The sequence below is a fragment of the Toxorhynchites rutilus genome, chromosome 3 (genome assembly GCF_029784135.1).
Source record: "Toxorhynchites rutilus septentrionalis strain SRP chromosome 3, ASM2978413v1, whole genome shotgun sequence".
NCBI lineage: Eukaryota > Metazoa > Arthropoda > Insecta > Diptera > Culicidae > Toxorhynchites > Toxorhynchites rutilus.
This window is the reverse complement of record NC_073746.1, coordinates 281,121,121-281,146,083: the sequence shown is the minus strand read 5'-3', so window position 1 is coordinate 281,146,083 and position 24,963 is coordinate 281,121,121. Positions and strand designations below refer to the sequence as shown.

At 36.3% G+C, this 24,963-nt stretch overlaps 1 protein-coding gene across 8 annotated transcripts in view; it reads left to right on the top strand.

Annotated features, from left to right (window-relative positions):
• Positions 1 to 24,963, top strand: part of LOC129774684 (putative uncharacterized protein DDB_G0277255) — a 193,616-nt gene that overhangs the window by 64,640 nt on the left and 104,013 nt on the right. For all 8 annotated transcript variants that reach the window (XM_055778527.1, XM_055778528.1, XM_055778525.1 and 5 more), the window contains one exon: positions 18,514 to 18,687. In XM_055778527.1, coding sequence (XP_055634502.1) covers positions 18,514 to 18,687 — 174 coding nt within the window. The remainder of the gene's footprint in view (positions 1 to 18,513; positions 18,688 to 24,963) is intronic.

Below are 24,963 nucleotides of genomic sequence, written 5' to 3'. Positions count from 1 at the left end.
ACAAAGTCCTTTGCCGTGTGATGTTGAAAAAAATGCCATTCAGCGTCAATGTCGTATTTCGATTTAAACTGACACACACTCGCAAAATTTTTCTATTTTTATACTGGGATGCAGCACCATTCGACATGAATTTAATTCTTTTTACCTGCATTTGTTGTTTCAAAAAGTTACCAATTTAGAAATAAATACTTGCACAGCTATTGTGTCATGACTTAAAACTTCAGATATAACTACAAAGCTTAAATTTGCCAGAGAACCTTTTTCATCTCTATAATAAACAACGAATGGATGGATTGTTGCTTGATCATTGTTCCAGTCATGACTTTGAACTTCATCTTGAAGCACAAATGATTAATTTTCGGAAAAATCGCAAATCACAACAACCTCATTTTCTTGCAAATTAGCTTTTATATTGTTAAGAAATGTGGACTGTTGTGTTTTAATGTAATCATGAATAAGTCATTTTTCAATTTTTTCGCAAAAATACGATACAAATTCTTCCATCGGTTTTACAAGAGTTTCTATGTCGCATCGATCAGTAGAAATCCAATGTGCATAAGTGATTTCAATTAAATTGCGTTCCTGAAGCTCATCTAGAAACCAGTTTCCAAACTCGTCCATTGTTGGGCATTTTTTACATTTACGAAGGTAGCAGTATTTTGATCTATTTGATATGTCACATAGTATTTTTTCCATATATTCTTTGCATTCAATGTTAAAGGAATATTTTTTGAGACTATTAAGCATAAGATTTACATTTTCAAGGAATGTACAAACACAAACGTTATGATTTCCTGAACTACTCAGCAATTTGCAATGCTTCGGACGCATTAATGCAAAAGAGCTAAATCCAATTTTGCATTTTCTACATGACTTCTACTTAATATAAAAAAATAAAAAAAAACATTAAAATATGTATTTTGGATATTGCAAATTAAAGTTTTTTTGTAAATAATAAAAGAGTTCCAATTTTTTTTTCTCAGTGTATATTTTTTTTCATGTTTGAACATCAATACGCTATAACTCTTTCTAGGACACTATTTCGGTACGACTCATAGTTTTTTAGATATAAATTATCAAAGATTTCTACTACTAAAATCGATACGCCCTTTTCAAAAGTTACGCTTGAGTCAAAAAATTCCCAATTGCTGTGGAAAACTCATATTTCCTCCAACCCAAACGGAATACAAACTTTCATTCGAATCAAAAATACATGTTTTCAAAATCTGCATTTCTTGGACGATTTCATTTGGAATTGCACCTTTGGGTTATTTGAATTGTGACTAACAACGAATTACCAGATAGAAACAACATAACGTGATATGCGTGTCATGTGAAATGCAAATAATTTTCCGTTGCTCTCATTTATTTTGGATACAGAAGCACAATCCAGATACACACTCGGATGTGTAGACAAAATGTATCGCAGAAAGTACAGTTAACGACAGTGCCAAATACCAAAGCTGTACCGCGCGCACTAATAACATCATCGCTAGGGTTAAGTTGATTTAGGTGCGTGATATACCGCGCACACTACCACTTTGTCAATTTAATGCTTACCCGAGTTTCTCCCCAATTAGCGGTGCCGACCGCCGCTCTGCAACCGGTTCCAGTTCCGTTTGCGGTTGCTTCATGTCGGTCGACGACTACGACGGGTTCAAGGTAGAACGTGAAATTGCCAAAAGCGCATACATGCAGGTACGGAAGCGAAATGGAATTCCCCTCTGGCGCTGTACGGAAGGTCTAGTTAGGTACACGAAGGCAATGACTTGTCGAAAAAATTACGCGTCACCCAAAGGATTATCACTCGCGATAGTAATTTGATATCATGCGACGATGAACACTATTCGATGAATTACACAACAGGTTGCCATTTGTATGACAAGGAGCGAGGGAGCGACGAAGTGAAAACAGTTGTTGCTGTTTGCGCGTTTTCATTGTTTGCGTTCTCTTCGACACGACACAACCGATGCGTTGCTAATTCCGACATTTCATAATTACACCACATCAGTTACAATGCGTAACGATGCCATTCATAGTGTTGCTGTTGCTGGCTTTGATGCTGATGTTGCAACTCTCGGGAAGCTGCTTTCTTCCAGCGGCTGTGAGCTGTTTTTTGCTTGATTATTACTCGCATCAAGTTGTTAACATGATAGAGGAACCGCAGACCGATTATACCAACAGGGAACGATACGGAACACATCGTAATCGAAGGCCCGTGCTTTCATTGTATGTGACAAAGTCACGTAATCGATGTACGCGCGAACGGGGACGAACTTCACACACGCATATCTTTACGCTTGTGAAGTTATGGACAAAAGACAGGAATCATGGAATGCTCATGGCACTTGAATTTCATTCGTTTCGCTATTCAGGATAGAGGCTATGTTAGGGCATTGTGCCATTTGACTAGAAAAATCGTTTAGTATAGAATTCGTTAAGCCATCATTCCGTACACCGTATCTTGTAAGAATCAATAACGCCTACCTCATCTAAGGACTTCTTCTAATATTTTTGATATTGAAGATTGTGATATCGCTATCAATTGAATCGTTTGTTTGAGAAACCCCTTAAGTCCACTCGATTATATACAGACTCGATTATATGTGATTCGACTATATACAATTTTGGACTCGATTATATACAGTTTGGAAAACAATATATTTTTTTTATATTTCAAATATGACCTATTTCAAGAAGAAATGTAAGCTTTCAACGATAAGGTGAAGGATAAGTGGCTATTACATGTAAAGTAGGGTAAAACCGTGATTTTTGAAGATTTTGCTTGAATTTTCACCAGGAATTGCTTATATTGATATTGCAGTCAAATTAAGAAAGATAGAAGTTGGGTGTCAAAGAACAAATTGTAGAGCGGTTAGAGAGCTTCAATTTAATTGATAGAAAAAATCTAGTTTACTATAAATTTTTAGGATAAAATTAATAACACTTTTTTTTCTTTATTTTTGAGACTTTCAGCCTCCTAGGCTGGTTCGTCTCAGTTAATAACACATTAAAAATCATTAACTTTTGAGTTTTTTTCTTCAAAATGTAAAAAAAATAAAATCCACTAATTTAGTTGTTCCGCTATTATATTCTGTACTAAATTTTTCCATCTTTCAAATGAAAGCAACAAAATCATCTTCCGTAGCGTACTTTTTACTGTAGAGCCAATTTGAGGCAACAGAGTCTGTTGGCGCGTACCTCAGCACCAAGGCAGTGGACTGTAAACACGGAAAGACGCTTCAACAATATACTCTTCTTCTGCCTTGAGAAAGGCAGGCAATGGTTTCCACAGCAGTCTACTCAGCCCGATATCGATGGTGCGAATAGTTTTCTCCGATGTAAAGAGTGCGCTTGGAGGTCAAACACTGGTACTTTTCTCATAACTAGTTGTTTATTCTGTCGATGTTTTACATATAACGCTTGAAAAGTTAATATAATCATTCCTGTTCTGTTCTGTTCTTATTTTTAAGGGACTTTAACCCGAAGGTCATTCGTCCCTGCTATACAATCATTCCTTCTTCTTCTTTCTTTGTTTTTAAGAGGCTTTAAACTTTGCAGTTCATTCGCCTCTGCCAATCATTCCTCGACCGCCACCTCATTTTATGTGAAAGTGAACGTGTGGCACTAGCGATACAATTCGGTGCGCGGTGCTGTCGGCGATGAAATAAATTTGCCCGCTCAATGTGTGCATCGATGACGTCATTCCGGAGCGGTCGAATCGGGCGCGAACAGAATCCGAAAAAAAAATTCTATAACTCTGTCATTGTTGAAATCCGAACATATGCGTAGGAGGATTTTTTTCATCAAATATGATCGTCTATCACCTCCTGAGAGAATCTGGATAAATTTATTTTTTTCACGTGAGAGAGTGTTTTCTGACTTTAAGGGGATGAATCAAAAATAAAATTCCTCTTTTATTTTCAAAAAGCGAAAAATACACATACAAAAGGTGGAGTATATGAAAATTCTGGGCCATAGTTATCGATGTGGCTAGTTCTGAAATCGAGTATTCAAAATATTTTAACCATTGAAATCCAATGTTTTGTCTATTATTAACAGCCCCAGAGTTCTTCGAGACTTTTTCGAAGATAAATGATCTGAAATGTGGTTGTCAGGCTGCAGTTTTCCATACTACAGTTATGGATATTGGGAGTGACAATATTACAATCAGTTGTAAGTTGCATCTGAAATTAACGATCTCTGGTTTAAGCACCATGAAAGAGTAAGTAATAAGTTCATAGAACTAAATGTACAAAATGAACTGAAAGTTCTTGGGGAAAAATATATTTATACTGAAAGTTTTTTGGAACTTATCGCAATATTTGTTATGCCAAGAATTTCACGAATAAACGAGACTGGTTAAACTATTTTTGTATATTTTTTCAGCTTAAGTTTACATAACTTATATAAACAACGTTTTTTTTTTTTATATGGTCACTTTATGCTTATCGTTCCAGGACTGTCGAACGAAATTACCAATCCGAAAAAGGTGTTAGACAGTGGCGAGATTCAAACCATTCTCTTCCTATTTTTGTATGCCATTCCATTGATTCTTGCCCTTTTTGTGACATCCGCTTTGTATTCTGCTGTCCGCCGAACACCACGCTTACATTTCGGGGTCGTGTCCAGGTGACAATCCGAATCGGTAAACAATGAACAAAATTGTATATTTATTAGGGATTGCATTACCGTGCCAACATTTCAATAACCGGTTATTCGGTAATGAAAATTTTATAACCGGTAAAACCGGTAAATTACCGGTAAAAAATATACTTTAAAATAAATCATTTTCTTGAAGCAATGGCTTTTATTTGTAATAATTAATTTACAAAAAAACATTTTGCAAGTTTTTGCTGGTTAAAGTAATACTTAAGGACACAGAGAATGTTAATTTTGTCGTCTTCTAATCAAGATCGGATCTCATTAACGAAGTTTCCAGAAGAGGAAAACGTCTTTTCAGAGTTTTTTATGTTGGGTAGAAGAGTATCGAATACCATTGTCATTTGCCTCTGATGCCTTCTGTACGAAAACTCTTGTCCGAGGGTTTTCATCAATCCGTTTATAGACGTTGAGTTTGGGCTGGACGTTGATACCTTTTATTGTTGCAATCGTGCAATCGTTGCGCAGGTTTCGCATCGTCCAGTGGTTTTTTTCCTCCTGTTGTCCAGCTACTGAATCAATATCATAATCGTCAAATTTGATCAAGTCAAAAACAATTTCCAATGGCTGCTTAATCAATGCAGTCCGTGACGTCGATAGAAGACGCCAAAGTCATCATCAGTGTTGCCACACGTACAGATTTATCTGGAAAGGTACAGATTTTTCCGTTATTTTTAGTGCAGATTCTGTACGGTAAATAGTACAGATTTTCGTCAAAAAATACAGATTGGTACAGATTTTTTCCGCGGGTGAAATTTTTTACATTTGAACAAAGCTACATTAAGGTACTTTTTTGAGCCTTAGTATCGCTTGGTGCGGTAGCCCGAAATTTTTAATAAATCATTGTATGCAATCTAGATTTAGAAAAAACAATGCATAAGCATCATCAAACACACGAATGGCGAATGAAATGTAAATCTGATATTTGTAGTAAATAAATGAGTTTTTTTACTATGAAATGGATTTTTTCTCTACAACGAATATTTTCGATGGTACAGATTTTTGGAAGAAAAAGTACAGATGAGTAAGATTTTAAACCCCTCTGGTACAGATTAAAATGTGGCAACACTGGTCATCTTCAATTGTGTCACGATCACGAGCAGAATGATTATTCATATACGGTAACAAATCTGCATATACGAAACGTCTTTCTGCAATCTTTCCAATCAGGACTTCAGCAGCTGTTTCGAAATTTCTGATGGTTGCTACGATAGCTGTCTGTAGCAATCTGACGTGAGCTTCATAAAGGGTGCATTTCTTCCACAATAGCAGTTCAACAGCGACCAGAACTGGTACGAAGGCATCTACCAATTCTTTTATCGCTGTCAATTCTTCATCGCTGAAGCTTATCTTGTGTTTTATTTTTAGATCTAGCAGCGATTTTTGAACTGAAGTTCGTAGGTCGTAGAGTCGGCGCAACACTGCCAGTTGTGTTTTTTCGATCTTATTTGATTCTCGAGCAATATTTCAAAGCGGCACAAAGGCAAATACAGTGGAACCCCGATTATCCGCGAGCGGATAGCTCCATAGTAAATCTATAGGGCTTCCCCGAATTTGTCAGTGAATAATAGGCTCATGCACTTTTGTTTTGGGCATGGCTTTCACATTATCTGATCACCGGTGTACACGACCTGGTAGATTGATACGTTAATGAATTCTGTATTGATAAAACATTGTTTTCATGCTGAAATACCTTTTTTTCGTGTTTGGAACTCATTTTTAGTCCTTTATAACGTTATCCGCGATTTTTGTTATTCGCGGTGAGATAGCCAGGCTTTTCCGCGGATAATCGGGGTTCTACTGTATTATTTATGGTGTAAGAATTAAAATTACTGAAATTTCCGGTTATTGATTGTAAAATTACCGGTAATTCGGTAATGGAAAATGATCCGGTATCACCGGTGAAACCGGTAACGGTAAAACCGGTTAACAATCCCTAATATTTATCGCAGTGCTGCCCGTGGTGATAATTGGGAACATGCACTTATGGGGTTTCTCAAACAAATGAATATTTGCAACCCCGATTTAAGGTGGTTCATAGAACTATCTTTTTCTGAAATTTTAATAGTCGATGTAGGTACCCTCAAGGATTCAAAAACTGCCAAGAAGTAAATTTTGATAAAAATTACGTTTATGGGATTTCTCAAACAAACGATTCAATTACAGCTGACACTCTCATGGCCGAGCATTAGAATAAAAACAGTTGCTAGATACGACACACTTTGTGTCACTTCACAACCCGAGCATGGTGAAACTATTGTTTTCAGTACGAGTCTTCGAAAATGTATTCTTTATATATGCAACTAGCTGACCCGGCAAATTTCGTCCCGCCCGAAATTTATTTTTCGTTATCACATTCAAGTTATCATTCCACGTTCATAGGTCGAATCGCAGAACTGTTCATTGATTGATCTTCTAATCGACCCCGTTGAATTTACGTTTTACTATAAAATTCCTAGTACTTCTACCAAAACTCGGTATTATAATATTATTATTAGGGGATTATTTTCAGACACAATTCTCGATCAAGATTTTTCATCCGTTACATGTTCCCCGTTATATGGAATAAATGTTTGATACAGAAATTATGATAGAATAAAGACAGCCCTAAATCGGACAATTCCTTCCTCGAGTATTGCTCTTATCATTACATTCGGCGATCCATTTTTATTCATATAGATAGAAGAAGCTATAGGAGTGAGTTTTATCACATTAAAATCAATTTCCACTTTCGAACAAAGATCAATTTCGTTAGTGCAAACATCAAATGGTCTAACAACGCTTATCACTATGAAATTGTAGGAGAACATAGGAGAATTGAATTTTCGAAAAATTTCCCATTTTCTTCAGAGTTTTCCGAATATTTACAACTGTCATGTTTGGTTGAAATATGTTTGATTGGAATGTTTTTTAATTTTTTGGAAACTGTCACTGTGTTTTGAAAAATTCGAATGCCTAATTTGATACAGGTGCGCTGAACTAGAGCATTAAAAAAAATTAACATATTTTATTCTGGACAAACCAACACCATTTGCCTTACACGATTGCAATTAGCCGCGATGACTTTTATCTATATATATATATATATATATATATATATATATATATAAAAATGGATTTCTGTCTGTTTGTCTGTCTGTCTGATTTGCCATACAAATGAAACACAAATTTCTGCATTACTCGAGAATGAATCAAGCAAATGAATCCAAATTAGGCATGTAGAGGTTTAAGGATGCAATAAATGTTTCTATGGTGATTAGACTCTCCACCCTCCTCTCTAAGGGGGGGCTGCCATACAAATGAAACACAAATTTCTGCATTACTCGAGAATTAATGAAGCAAATAAAACCAAATTTGGCATGTGGAGGTTTTAGGGTGCAATAAATGTTTGTATGGTGGTAAGACTCTCCACCCCCCTCTCTAAGGGGGGGCTGTCATACAAATGAAACACAAATTTCTGCATTACTCGAGAATTCATTAAGCAAATGAAACCAAATTAGGCATATTGAGGTTTTAGGGTGCAATAAATGTTTCTATGATGGTTAGACTCTCCACCCCCCTCTCTAAGGGTGGGCTGTCATACAAATCAAACACAAATTTCTGCATAACTCGAAAACTAATCAAGCAAATGGAGCCATATTTGACATGTGAAGGTTTCACGGGGCACGAAACGTTTCTATGGTGAATACACTCATCCCTCCTCTCTAAGAGGGGCTGCCATACTAATGAAATACAAACTTCTGTATAACTCGAGAACTAATCAAGCAAAATTTATGATGTGAGGGTTTTTTGGTATAAGAAAATCTTGAACGAGAATTGTGTCAGAAAATAATCTGATATTATAATAATGAGTTTTGATAGAAATACTAGGAATTTTATAGTAAAAGGAAAATTCAACGGGGTCGATTAGCAGATTAATCAATGAACAGTTCTGCGATTTGATCCATGAACTTGCGCTTAGTAAAAACCGTAAATGTTTGAAAGTATTGATAACAAAAAACAAATTCTGGGCGGGACGAAGTTTGCCGGGTCAGCTAGTATTTGATGAAGAAAATATAATATAAAATTATGACATCTCAAATATGACGATTCCTTCCTCGAGTTTTGTGCTTACCCCTTCCTTGATTACAAATGTGTGTCTCTTTTGTATGACAGCCTCCCGGAGGAGTGTCGTACCACAATAAAAACATTTCTGGCCCTTTAAAACCTCCATATGTCAAATTGGACTCCGTTCGCTTGCTTACTTCTCGAGTTATGTGACATTTTTTTTTTAGTAATTTTTTTTTATCCCTTTAGTTAATTTTAGACTCATCATTTTTTTAGCTGTAACAGAGCCGAGTTTTAATTGTGTACATGTCACATGTTTATCATATCTATAATTAGCACATTACACAGTTGCCATTTTTTCGGCGTTCTAGTATTCGCTTCTATACCATTGCATATGGTACACGTTTACACAGTGGCTATTTAGGCGTAATAGTTTTCCTTCTGTTCTTCCATTATCCAGTTAGACCGGACAGCGGAGACAGTTGATTGATCATTGTTGAGTTATTTATAAAACAGCAGCCCGATATGTCTTGCAGAGCAGAGCAGTTGTATGCATGAATCGATCTTATTTCGACCGTGGATCGATCTCCATCGCTGATGATTGTTGCGTGGACGTAGTTATTCTGTAACAACACAAAGATGGTCAATGAGGGCCCTGAGTTTTGAACTCACGATCGATCGCTTACTAAGCGAACGCGCAACCAATGTGGCTATGGAGACCCCATTATTTAGTCATTATAATTTATCATTTTTCATCACCGCTTCATCTTTCACGTTGTATTGAATAAATCTCCTTAATTGTCGAGACAAACCACGGCTGAAAGTCTCTGATATAAGAATAAAAAAAATCTATTATCTAGAAATTTGAGAATTTTAGTTTTTCCTTCATTTGATGAAGTGTTACTTTCTTTTAAACGAATTTCGAATACATGCAAAAAGTATAACGTTTATTACATAGCAGTTTTATTCTTGTTGATGTACATGGCATATCTTGAGCGACTACAGTTCGCCGTATAATGCTTATTGTCACATAGTAGTTGCTTTATACGAAAATTTGGTTAGTTAACCAGTCATAACAATCAAACTGTTGAAATATCCAAAAAGATCACATAGCAGATATTCGATTCAGAACAATTAGGATGAACAGTATATAACCGGAATGGTGATTGAAATAAAAGAGTAGTGTACATAGTAAGTTAACTGCGTTTAAGGTATGAAAATATAAATTACCATCCGTGCAGAGTTCCCATTTGCGATCCGCAATAAAACCAAGGATACCTATTATTAATCCAATATCAGGCAGCGTAAAATAATCACTTCTCGCTTAACACCAGGGGTGATAATGCCACGGTCAATATATAGCGTGGCATTATCACTCCCATGTTATTATCCAATTAAACTGTCAATTTAGATTCCTATTTGGCGTCATAGATGATCCCTCCCTGAGTTCAATCTTGCTTGGGAGTTGGAAACTTAAATAGAATGTAGCTTGCGAAGGGAAACAAACTGCTAATAAAATTGTACACAAATCTGAAACGAAAATACTGTTAGTCTGACGGAGTCCCATTTCCGATATAAATTTATGTTATTTTGCGGGATAGGTAAGCAGAGTTCATCCGTCGAACAGTTGAAGCCCACCACACTCATTAGATAAAGCAGATTTTTTCTGCTTCACAGTTAAGATTCGAAAGAATATCTTCCGTCCATTGCATCGACGGCCTGTGCAAATTTGTGTTCTCTTAGTCACACTGAAAAAGACCATATGGTGCAACAACACCAGCACCCACACCTTCGGTCGCGTCGTGAAGTGCACATCCATTAGCGCCCGTCTGAGGCAAGCTAAACAGCCTAGTGTAGAGAATAACTCGCACTGCAACAGCAATAGATTCGACCACCCCTAGGAATAGCACCGAAAGTTCTCTCCCGCTGTTTACCCGAGGATCAGGTTGTATTGTTGCACTGAGCTGACATTTATCGAACAGGGAAACCAATACATGTCATTCCGGGCACTTAGTAATATATTTTTTTCCATTGAAATGGTATGTCTAACCACCAACGGCAACGAAAGAGAAAACACACCCAGCTAGGGGCTCTCGACTGTTCGCGGCTGTCGAGCGGATGAATCGGAATATTTGAGAGGTGAATTTTGCACGCCTCATTTGAAATTCAAATTTGCACTACAAGCGTCGAGCGGGTTTTGTTTGCAGATTTTGCAAAACTATCAAGCTTCAAGGTCGGAAAGAAGACAGGCTATGTCAGTGATACGCTAGTTGGTACCTTCGCCTTTCGATCACGCTAGAAGCCCTAGTGTACATTTCATCTTCCCTAGCACATTTCATCTGCTTATAGCATTGTTTATGGTTGGATGGGTAGGCTAATTGAGACACACGTGCGCGCTCCTAAGTAGTCATAGACAACGCGAAGATATGGGTTCATAAATTTGCATTTCAGTGACGTACACAGAGGACGTGTACGGAGGTAATAAATTCATTGGGTAAATAACCTTCTCATCGACGTCACACAGAACCATCATATTCAATTCAATCATTCATGCGACTTGCGATTGAAACACTCTCACAATCGCATTTCAACTTTCAACAAACGTCGTCTTGGATCTCATTTGAAATGTTAGTTTTTGATCCCAAAGCTCAGCACAATCTTCCTTTGATAAATGGCTACCGTCCTCGACCAAGAGTAAAAATACATCATCATGTTTTGATTCATACGCTCGAATTTTATTCCTATTACTATTGCTATTCCTTTTTCTGTTCTCCTTTTCACTATCTGTGTTTATTCTTAGTTTGGTTTCTTCCCTTTTTTCGAGCTCACGAATTCTGACCTAATAAACTAAGTTTTTCCACAGTGTATGTTAGATTTATTTTTTCAACTTTTCAACATTTCTTTCGAAAACCACATTTTGAACTAATAATGAGTTTTCAAGTTAGTGGTTTTTTTTTAAATAATCTTTCAATTGATTGCATAATAGACGACTTCCATGCCAACTTGACTGCAACAAGTGTACTGTACTGAATTTGATTTGTGTGTGTAACGATCGCGATTGATATGTTTTGGAACCTTTTTCTATTTAGAAACATGTCAAACGCGGGAATTTACACACAAAAAAGTAAAAAATATTTTTTTCAGGAGTCTCCATACACAAATGCCATGATATTCCCGAAAAGCCGACGTTTTCCACAAATGTTCATTTTTTAGTAAGATCTAAAACTTTGTTGAATACGCGATATAGTGATAATAAACAAAATAAGGATTAGTTGTTTTTTGCAAAGTAAAATTTGTTGTTAGAAGAAGTATCCATTTTTCGATGTATCGATGACTTGTTGGTTATTCTATAAGCTACTCATATAATTTTTTTGAGAATTAAAAAAAATACATTTTTAAGAAAAATGAATTTCAATTTTCAAAATATTTTTTTTGCAAGGTTTTTTTTTGGCGAATTAATTTTTTTTCTGCAATATTAAATTGTGCTGTTAACTACTAAGACGAGTTAACACGAAATTCATCAATAATGGAAAACGACATTTGAACATCCGCCACCATATAAGTGATCTCGAAAAATAGAAGATATGATTGTGCAAGGGAAAGGGACCGCATAAAAAAATCGTGTAAAAATAGTCGTACAAAACTTCACCAGTCGCTTCAAAAAATAGTGTTCGCTGCACAATTTGAAAAAAAAATGCGGTGGATAGGAACCGCATAAAAAAAAGATCCGCTAAGAAAATAACTCAAATCCTAATGATTCCGTTCGTGAGCATTGTTCGATTTAATTTCGTTTTCCTGCTGTACGTTGTGACATGTTGCGTTTTAGTTGGCGCATCGCTGTAGGTGTATTGAATTCGATTTGCTTTTAGCTGCATGGCGGAACTTGGTTTCGCACTGTCAGTTGTGAAGAAACTAAAATTTATGCTTTGAAATAAATCTTATCCTACAGGAGCATGAAAGAGTGGAACGTGGACGTCAAAACTAATACATACGTTATGTTCTTTTTTTCATTTTGCTAAGCGGCCTACTCACTTGCCTAGATCATAAAATCAACCTTCTGTCCCCTTCAATAAGCTTCACCTACACGTTAAAACAATCAAAACAAAGCATGAGACTGGTAATTGGTTGACACAGTACCTAAAATATGAATAAATTACATATTAAGGATAAAAAAATACAAAAAAAATCGTTCCGAAGACTTTATTAATTATGATATTATTTATATATGGCAAAAAAAAGGTCGCATAATAAAAGGAACAAAAACACAAATAAAATCGCACAATAACAGGTTTTCCTGTACTTTTTTCGTAATTCGCATTGAATGAAATTTTGCATATTATAAAAATTGAAAAAAAAAGTTGAATTCGTTTTAGAAAATCATAAAAAAAATACTTTTGCCGTCGTGGTTACTCTATTTCCTTATCCTAAAATATTTCCAGTCACAAATTGTGCAATATTTTGGAATCATTGATTAGCGCTAATTCTGTAACTGTCAGTCCCAGTCAGTCAGCTCTTTCCTACCAAAAAGCTCAACGTCGGCCCTCAAGCACCGCACAATTTTTCAATTCTTGGAAGGCTCTACAACAAATGGATACATTTTTTCATTGCCGATGTCCGATGTCCGGAATCGCAGTTCGTATCATACAAATATTGGCTATAAAGCAATTCCACGCCAAATTAGCCGATTTTGATGCGACCCTCTCCGATTTTTTTTAACTTTTACATAAGGTGGCAGCTACCCAAAATCACAGTTTTCATTATCAAATGATCAATTTAGAATACGACTGATTTTTAATATGGTATCCAAAATCAGTGACCTCTTTTGATAAAAAGCATAATTCGAAATCCAAATGTCTGATTAAAATATGATGTGAACGTGATTTGTTTGAAAATCAATGAATTATTGACGAAAAATAACGCTTTGAATACACCGTTAAATATCCCGCTCATAAATTCAATTAATTATAAAAAATGCTGTTAGCTCAAAACATATCCCCTTCGATATTTTAAAAATATTGTTAGCAGACATTTTTTTCAATTTAACAAAGTTTAACGTAGAGTGGTGTCTTGTCAGACTCACCAAAATGAAGATATGAATTTTTAAAATCGTACCCATTCAACACATTGCGGACCGCTCACGAGTTTCCTGGTGTTTCGCGTTCCGTCTGTTACGGATGGATCACGAACTAACCCGTGTTTTCTTCTATACTTGATGGTTAAATCCTTGGTTTGCCAAGAAGCTAACCGATGGCTCGCCTTCGTCTCATCCACACCGAAGTTATTATGAAAAATTCAATCTACCTGCGACTCTGCATGGAATACTTATGTATTACGTTTTATCCTACGATTTACTGTTCTCGAGGTCTAACAAATTTTATATAATGAATTTTATTTCGGCTGATTTGGCGTGGAATTGCTCTATACGGAATTGAAAAATGATGTTTCTTAGATGGAACTTTATTATCCACTGTTATTCTCCGACAAATACTGGCTTGCATGGAACATGCAAATGCCAGTCCACCGGAAAACTAGTTTCTTGATTCTTTGTACCAAGTTTGAAATAAGGTTGCGAATTGCCATGAACAATGAGCGTTACTAACTCCGCAAGATTCATTCTAGCCGTTCCAGTTCATTACCGGGAAGTGACATTTGTCTTCGGTCTGCGTCTTTGTTCTCTGTGGATATTCCGCTTTAGCAAAAAAAAACGGAACGAAAAACGGAGAGCAGAAACATAAAACACGTGGAATACAAAAACGAAACCACTTCACTGTTAGTAGCCATGGAAGCCGCGGGCGGCAGCAGGACAAATAAAAGAGTTGAAGTGGCGAAAAAGTGCAAGACCACTCAAGTTCTTATCTGTGTTGCGGGTTAACACGACGTGCTACTCGTTCACGAAGCACGTTTCAGCTGGGCGAGAAGAGACGGTGTGAGCGACGGGAAACCAGTTCCTCACTGTGGTTTTGCAATCAACTTTCAAATATAATAATGGAACTACTCGTCCCGATCGAATCGAACAGGCGGTGGTCTCTAGCGATGGGATGTAGATACTGGTGGAGGAGGCGCTGGTGGTCCTTGCAACTATCGTGCGAGCGCAATGTCGGTACAGTCGACCTTGGAAGATCGCTCGAGACGATGGCGGCGGCGTCCGCTGGTGGAATTGTATATGACAGGAATGAGTATTATAATGGGACAAGTTTTAAATTGACCAGAAGTTTATTTTTAGAGTCTCTGAGTGGTAAAATACTCATTGAAATTTTTTTCTGCTATCACAGATGTTTTTACTAGGCGAATCTTTCGCGTGCGGTTCGTTTTAACGTCTGACTTAAGACAGTCTTTTCTAGTCTAAAAGTTTGAAAAAAAAATTCTTCATGTTTCTGTAGTTTAGGCATTCAAGAATATACCCTAAAAAGGACTTATCGAAAATCCTATTATTTATCGAGTTAGAGCCATTTTAGTGAAGCGGTATCTAACCTAGTGCGGCCATAACAATGAACGTCAAACACGTTTTTCTCGAAACTAGTTTTTTCAAACTGGCGCACACGATATCTCAAGTTCTACTGAACCGATTCATGTCGAATTTATATGAATACAATCTGCATGCATCTCTCTATCGCGTGAACCACTGAAAAATGATAATTTTTAAATTTAACCATTTTTAAAAAATCGAGAAACGTAAGAAAAAACATTTTAAACTGCAATTTGTTTTTCAAACGGTCGCCATTTTGTCAAAAAATATGTTTTTGACCTGTCCGAGATTCATGCGATAGCGGCATCTTTGCTGATTCAGAATCTGTTCTATTTTTTCTGTTTCAGATAACCAGAAGGGCTGGAATCGTGTACGCCATGGCACAACTTTTTTTGAGCCCCATTACTTCATCAGCTTGTAACTACTCTAGTTATGAATATTTTTTTTACCGTTCAGTTTATGTTTTATTGTTAAAATATATATGAACAAATAATGATATAATGGATAGTAAACATAATTTTCGTTTTATTTTTACGGAGCTCGAAAAACGTCCGAAATTCGGGTCTCTATACTAGAATACCCCCTTAAACAAACTGACCAAACTGTACCAGAGGGGTTAAAAGTCTCTCTCATCTATACTTTTTCTTCCAAAAATCTGTACCACAGAAAATATTCGTTGTACAGAAAAATCTCTTTTATTAGGATGAAAAAAAAATCATTCATTTACTACAAATACTACATCTACATTTGCAAGTCACTCGTGTGTTTGATGATGCTTATACATAGTTTTTGGGAATCTAGACTGCATACTATCATTTATTAAAATTTTCGAGCTGCCATCACGATGTTTAATTAAACCTTTTGATCTCAAAATAGCTTCATCGTATCGTTGCAGAGCCGATTTCGAAGCTTATTTTTGTTTCGATTATGCTCAGAGAAAATTCGCTCGGCAGTTGTCGAGAAGTGAGGCATAGTGAGAACGTTACAAATAAGGAATTGAAACGCCGAAAATGCGAGCGAACCGTTAATTATTTATAGGCATCCAATTTTTGTCCACCAATCTTGCACATGCTCGTATTCTGAAACTGTGATTTCCTTTCGGAATTTTTTTTTTTACCTTTAGGGTATGGATAGTTTCTGATAGTTTCTTCTGCTGCCATTCCAACCCAAAAAATTCTTGCCGCTTTTGAAAAGATCTTCAAATTTAATAGCATTGGACATTGAAAAAACGTAAGATTCCTCGCAGATATTAGTGAGAATGATCAAATGAAAATCTTTCAGCATCGTGAATTCAGGTTTTTCAGCCAGGAACAAACGATTTCATCTGTTGATCTGGCACAAAACATACTCCAAAAAAGCAACAGAGGTTTTTTTCATTAAATCTTTGTCTTTGGGGGCACTCAATATTTTACAAGCAGTTTGATTTTTGTCATATTCATACCAAATGGTGAAAACAATATTAATACTAAAAATCGTGAAATGCATCTTTTCACCACCGCCGCTAACGAAAGCCAACGAGTGGTCGAAAGGTGCACGATTTTAAGCGGCTTGGGTTCCAAAATTTCATTTATTACGTTAGTTTTTTTTTGAGCTATTGAATATACAGGTATATATGTCCCTCAATTATGGCTCAATGTAGTCAGGGATTTTCTCACATTGGAAAGCCAGCGAATGACGTGTACATTTGACGACTGCTAAATCTGGGCAATCGATTTTTATCAAGCGCATTACGGAATTCGACCCCCATCATCACGATCGCACCGTCCAACGCGAATCCTTTCAGACGATCCTTGCAAGGAATTCCGTCCGTCAATACCGTCAATTATTGCTTTGTAAATGCTTTTATGATCGGCAGCACCAAGCGATACTGCGGCGTAAAAGTCATCATATACCTCAATGTAGCTTTGTTCAAATGTAAAAAAATCACACGCGGAGAAAATCTGTACCAATCTGTACTTTTTGACGAAAATCTGTACCCTGTACCGTACAGAATATGTACCAAAAATAACGAAAAAATCTGTACCTTTCCAGATAAATCTGTACGAGTGGCAACAATGGGTGTAATAATCACTAACTGTTACATGCTTAATTATTTTCCAGCTTTTAGTACATCATATGTATTATTATTATGTTTAATCACAATGAAACCGTTTAACTACATTATTTGAATCATTAGTATATTTTTCTACAATAAAACCGTTAATTTTTTAAAATTTTTTATTTTCACCTAATTTTTTCCGAATGTTTTCATGCTGTATTAGTCAAATAATTTCATTTGATACCGATAACGATGAGATTGCAAAACATACATAATCGTTTATTTTGTGACGACGACCTTTTCAAATTTATGTTGTTCATAATGTAGTTTGTTCTCCGAGTCAAGTCAATCATTTGGTACACATATTCCAATTAATAATTTTCAAACTAATATGAAATCAGCCGTTAAAAAAAAAGTTTCAACTCGCCCCGGTGTAGCACACTGAGTGTAAAGCCAGTGTGTGTAGCCAGTGTAGCCAGTAGTTTATTACATCGGATAATACTTTAGAACGAACGGCCAACGTTTTACTCCAACAAAAAACACGAGAAACCTGAATCTTCCTGGTACCTTACATCGTTGTAAAAAACAAAAAATAAAACACAAGAACATCATTCATATATATGAAGTGCCTTGCTCTATGTCAGGTGCTCATTATTAATGGTACAAATTTATGGATAAATGGGAATGCTTTCAATTTTTCATCAATTTCCACTGTTTACGGACTCAGGAATCGCAATATACAGCATTTCAAACAAATCATGGAATATTACGAATCGATTGAGGATAATTACGAAAACAAAATCCAATTTTTTTGCAAGTGTAATATTTTTTCAAAGAAAAGTTAATTTTTGAAAAAAGTCATTTTTGGCAAAATAAAAGAGGGAAAATTGATTTTTCGGACTACACTAAAATGGAAATAGCCACCCTAATGAAAATAAAAATACGGGTCTAATATTTTGCGATAAGAAATCAAACTATCAATGTCAAAGAAAATCTGAGAACCATTATATCGATTTAGCATGGTATGGCTGTAATACTTGAATAATGAACCCTCATAAAAAATCGTTTTCCTTTATTTTTTAATCAATAAAATGATTAAATCTTGTGCGTTGCATTTCGTTGTTTTTACTTCTAGATGTTCATATCAACAATTCATTTAATGATTTTCGAGCCTTTATTTTAATTCAATTATTGTCTTTTTTTGGGGTTGTATTATCCTTCTCAGTAAATGTTAAAAACTACTTGCATTCTGAAAGTATCAATATGTTAATTTTTCTTTTCCGTTTCACGTTCCTTGCAGCCCGGCGAGTCCGGCTTTGTGGTACTGGGCGACCTCACGCTCGAAACCTCCACCGACCCGGATGACTCGTGGGCCATGGGTCCTCCGTCGCCGTGTGATGTCGAGTTCGAGAATGCCAACATCCTGATCAACGGGAAATCCAGTATGAGAAGCAAGACTAGTAGGGACAACAGGGTAAGTGTTATAAAATTGCTCGCCCATTGAAAAGCTACTCATTGTTATGGAGATTAATCATATTTAGCGCAATTCGCTCTCTTACCATAAGTGAGGTGAGCTTCCTTTCGATACTCTTTTCTGTCATTAGCTTCTTTTCAGAGTCTATCACGAGCGGTTAAACAGTTGTAACGTGTTGTAAATGAAGCAGACTTAAATACTTAATATAAATGAACTCTTTGATTCACATACCAGTAGTGTCAGTACATTACACAAGGTCCAATGAGTGGTCCACGATTGTGATATTGATGGAGCTGCTTTGCTGCAAACAATGTTTCCAATTCGACGCAGTTCAATCGATCGGAATCAGCTTCTTCAATTTTTACATTGTACCGAGTGTCCGAGATACCGAGTTTTTTTTTTTTCATTTTGTACATTTTAAAGCCAATATAGCAATTATTTCACCATACCGTCGGAGTATAAACGCGTATCAGAGGGCTTGTTGATCACGTTTAACGTCCGTTGGGAACGCAAAGCTTGTGGAAGACCAAACAGAATATGTCCACCGACACGATTGGGTCGTTCGATTGGTCCTCGATGTCGTGTGATGGCTTTGCAGGAACAGCGGCGTGTGGGTTGCATAGCATAATTTATGTTCCGCTGCAACGTTCAGCGCGATGTACTCCAAAAGCGAGAACTAAAAAAACTAAGCCACTTATATATGACCTAAACCACTTATATATGACCTAACGAATGACGACCGATCCGTACAATCCAACTGGTTCGGAGATAAGTATCATTAGTGCACGACAATTCATGGTGCTTCCTGATTCTTAGTTGAGTGTGGACCTTCCTCAGATTTCCATACTCCTGTCATGGGATTTTTTACGCGAAATCCGAGTCCGAATAAAATCCATGTTTCATACATCTTTGAAATATTAAGATCTAAGATCCAAAATTCGAACGATAAAAATATGCAACATAGGGGAGAATAACACAGCTGCACTGTATTAAAATCTTCCAAATAACGAAAAAATATGACAGTTTTCTTTGTAACCCAACAAACAATGGTTTTTTATTGTGATGCTAAAGTGCTGATATACAATGTCTCGGAGTGGATGTGTTTCCGTGCTATAACGATATTATATATGTGACACGACACACAATAGTACTTTTGGACACCAAGATTCATTTGTCAAAACTATACTCAATCTTTCGTATTCATAATAGCCGTGAGTAAGGCGTAGGTCATCTGCATCATATCCCCGAAACGCTCTAAAGACATTGAGAAAAATCCACCGCAGCTAAAGTTGATTGGCTCATTAGCTCGTTGTATTGTGAACAAAATCATTGCACGTATTTCTTTCGACAGCTTCAAGTTTCCACGAGAAAAGCTCAAATTCATCGGCCAAGATGAACTGTAAACGATAAATCCAATCCGTTTGTTCTGCGAACAATATATTGTTGTGAAAAATAACCAGCTCGATTTATCATTCCAAGTGCCTACCTCATCTTCTAATCGTTCCATTAGGTAAAACATTAAATAGCATTGAGCCACTAAGTACAAAGAGAAAAACATGAAGCATATGTCCATAACACTGTGCTTGAAATAAAATGCCATAAAAAGGCACTCGGCGATAAAGAAGAATGAAAAATAGTATTCAATCAAAGTGAAGGATTTTGTAAATCGTTTCAAGCATTGTATATATCCTAGGAATTCCTGTTGTCGTTCAATGCAAACTTTGCACTCATCTCGCCAAGATCGCAAGTCCAAACGCAGTTCTCCCGTAGACGATACTGTTGTCGAAGCCCGATTTCTTCCAATGACTACAACGCGAGATTCTAGATCAGCAAAGTAATCGCCTAAAATCTCGGCCTCAGTAGTGAGTCCACTCAGTAGCGTATTCATGAAAACAAAACTGAAAAGTGTTATCAATATCGAATATGATATGACTGCCACTGATATAGAAAACACGAATTTCGATATCAGACCAAAACTTTCGTCTAGTTGTAGGTCCCACACATACTCCGGTGTTAAGAGTGTTCCTGATATGCACAATAAGGCCATATTGACAGTTGTGAGTAGTAGAGGCGAAAGTGTTATCTTGTTATTGTTCCTGAAACCTCGAGCTCTTTTCCTGAACGCTCGGTCGTCATATCGGAGCAAATTTCTGCGGTTCAAGAACTGACGTATCGTCTCTAGCTCCTTGCGATTGTCCTTTATGATGCAAATCAGCGAGGCAACGATTACATACGAGAACCACGTATAGTAAACTTGGATAACATTTTCGTAATTATTCTTGAACTGTACGGCGTTAAGTACTGTGCAACTTTGGTGTAGAAACATAACAAGGTAGATTAACTTCAAGATGTTCCATATGCGCTTTCGGGTGCCCAACCAAAGTTCCGAATTGAGGCCTAACAAACTCAATTCGATAAATAAAGAGTTGTAAGCCCTATGTATAAAGTATACCTATCAAAACATCGAACAGTTTCAGAAGACAGAAAAGATCCACGTCATTGTCGAACGTTGAGAGCCTAGAGTACCAGTTGAAACAGAATTGGAGAACTGTGTCCATGATTACCATCAAACACTAACTGAATTGAAATACTCCCGTAATCCAGTATTATGAGACAATGTACGCCCAACGGAAAAGTTTTACTTCCACGTTCCTCGCAGATGTTTTTCACTTATTTTTTCATTTAGGTTGTACTATATTATTAGACTATTATAATGTAATGATACAATGTCCACCGTTGAAATGTCTGAGAAAAAGACCAATTGATGTCATTGACGTGATTCTGTAGCTCGGTATATGAGAAACCATACACTTGAGACACGTGGCCTTGCAACAAATCGACATCTCTGGGTTCATAGTCAAATTATTTGTAAGTAAATCGTTTTCGGCCTATCCCAATGCACAAAAGCCCAGGAAGTGCATTTAAGTGGAAATTAGCATATATAGCGCGACAGTTATTCTCTAGACAAAAACTGTCTTCGACAAAGTTGTCACATGACAAAGCGCTCATTTTGATGTTGTCAAAATTAGGGTTACCAAAATTTTCTATAAAATAAAAAATCTAACTTTCTTATCTTCATTGATAGAGGTAAATATGATTCGACAAATTTTTAGCCCCAGTTATTTTAAGCGAATTTGTAGAGCAAATTTTTTTTCTATCTCTTGAAATAACCGATAAGCGCTTATTTTTCTAAATAGCGGGTCATCATGAAAAAAAAAACGATTTTTTGCTCTAAATTTTATATTTCAAATTTTATATGCAAACTGTCTTCAGAACACTTTTATAGCTCACTAAGACAAATATTTTGCGATGCAGAAGTTGTCAATATCTCAATTCTACTCAGAGTTATTGATATTTCTTTCCAAAAAATACGCTCTCTTCAGTCGCTTGTCATTCTTTTTGAGCCAACAATGAAAAAATGTTTGTTGACGGCATTTGGAAGAACATACTTCACTCTACAGAATTTTCAATAATTTTGAGTAAATTAAAATCGAAATCATGTGTTTTTGGGTGAAAAAGCACCAATAACTTTGAGTAGGATTAAAATATTGACAAGTTCTGCATCGCAAAATGTTTGCCTTGATAAGCTCTAAAAGTCGTTCGAAGACAATTGTGATGTAGGATTTGAAATATAAAAGTTAGTGAAAAATTTGGTGGGTTATATCTATGATATAACCGCAAGGTTGACGTGGGACTACCTTATCTTAGTAATCATTTGTTTGTGTTGATTAAAATTTTTATTGAATGAAACAAATTCCGAATTCAATTGAATTTAATATATTTACTTTGTGATTAAAAAGATTGTATAATGCCATGTAAGGTCAATTCATCCAATAGATTTTTCTTCGTTACAAGTAAATTTAATGACAGTCCTTTTACGTTTGGTATGATGACATCTTGGTTTTGATGTCTCTGTTAGGCCTGACTTGCATTTGCAATGCCAATTTCCTCAGACACCCTGGTTCTGAAGTCTGTGTTAGGGGAACACATTTCAGTCGGAACGAAAATGCCCCCGACTTGTATGTATTTGCAATGTCAATTTCCCCACGATTCATGGATTTGAAGTCTGTGTTAGGGAAACACATTTCAGTCGGAACAAAAATACCCCCGACTTTCATGTATTTGCAATGCCGATTTCTCTAACGCTGCTTGGTTTTGAAGTCTGTGTTAGGGAACACATTTCGGTGCGAACAAAAGTCCCCATACTTTCATGTGTTTGCAATGCCGATTTCCCCAAGGCTGCTTGGTTTTGATGGCTGTGTTGGGAAAACCGTAAATCGGGCCAATCAAAACGAGCTAGTTAGGGCGTTCAAATAACGCTTAACATTTTACAGTTAATCAATTGATTAGCTAATGAAAAATAACATTTTATTAATTGCGATAGAAGCGTAAAAATATTACGTATCAATTGATGCAAACATCTTTCCGATCCAGTAAGAATGTTCGAGTAATAAGCATTCGGAATCTTTCATTTTTTCCTGCATGTTCTATGTTTAGGTTTTCATTTTACCCCCCATATACTCCGGTTAGACGTAGTCCCACGTCAAAAACCGTTCTTTCATGGTCACCCTAATGAAACTTAGAATAAAAAGTTATTATAATTAAAAAGTTATTAAAATTATCTCTTCCTTCGTGTCTCCGTTTATGCTCCCGACAATACCCACCTTTTTTTATTTCCGCTCAAGACGCTTTCAAACAGGTTTCTTCTGTTGAAGAAAATAGCTGTTTCGCGAATTTTATTTCCGGGAAATATCACATGGAAGCAAATAAAAGAATCATAGCTATGATTCATAATGTTTGAACTTTTTGTTCTGATTTGTGAAATGTGTGATTTCGAAAAAAAATTAGTGAAAATAATTGTTCCGGTTCCAGTTTGCGCTGCATGTAGCATTCGGTGAACATTTTTAAAGACACGAATCTGGTTTCAAGTGGTACATAAACCTGCGAAATACGTGCTGTATGCAAGTGAAGAAAATCTATTGCATAATTTCATATGGTCCCCCATTGAATACACTAATCAAACTCGCTTCATGTTTAATTCATATAACAAGTATTTTGGCACAATCTGTACCATAACATCTTCAGGCAGGGGTCGAACTGCGACGTGGCTAGGGTGCTAAACAAATGCGCCAAATTTACGTAATGTGCTTGTTGAATAAACACAAAAAAACAACTTTATAAAACGACAATTGGTCACCAGTGTATGAATTTTCTTGAGGCACAGGCGATGAGTTAAACATTTCTAATTTGTTGATATGTTTTCGTACTATGCTACCTGGTCTGTTCAGAGGACTGTATATTTTTTCTTTATTGGATCATAGGTCAAAGTTGTATCGTAGAACAGTTTGAACATCAGCACATTCAACTCAGTTGTTTGAGGAACAAAGGTTGTTTTTCGTACAACCATTATAATGGCTAAATAAGTTAGACTTTGGGGACTTATTCAGACTTTTTTTACTTCGATTGAGGAACTGATATGAACTAACTTCATTTCTCACTAACTGACATCGAGAAACTTATCGTGATTCTGAACTATGCTGACTACTTTTTATGTTGCTGAACAGGGAACGATGGTTGTATGGTTGTTTAGAGGAGACTGAACTGCCTCTTTAATATAAAAAGGAAGTCAGTTTGCCTTTTTCGTTGGGCGATAACTTATTTTATTTCCGTGTCAGATGCTGCTAACACTCTCGCGGCCGATACAACTGGATGTGTTGACATTAAGGGAAAAATCGATGTTCTTGAAATTGATGACGGGTTCCATTCCTTGGTGTCGGGTTTGGCTGGATGTGCTATGTGACTAATGTTTCTGTTCTAGCTCATAAATTTACAGAAGTTTTATGAGTATGATGAAATAGATGAAAATAATAAAAAATAACCCGGGCTATGCAGTAGAACTTCTTTCACACTATTATTCCCTCCGTTTCTTTGGTGACTGTAAAAATTGACAGGCATCGTTATTTGCATTTAACATATTGAGTTCCTAATTTTTCTTGCAACGCTTTCCATTCAGTCTGCATCAAGAGCATTTGCACAATATCTGTGTCGGTCCTCGCTCCCTAAGATAATCATTGTATAGAAAGAAAATAGTCGCCCAGAAAGTGTCACATATCGTAAAATATCCGAAAACAAACCATTTTTTTTCGCATTTCCTTGTTCTGTTACTGTCAGTCCTAATGATCTGAGTTTTTTTTCTAACGAAAAGCTCAATGTTAGTCCCTAAGGACCGACACGTGGCTCGACGTGTTAACATTTAGTTCACAGACATAGATATTA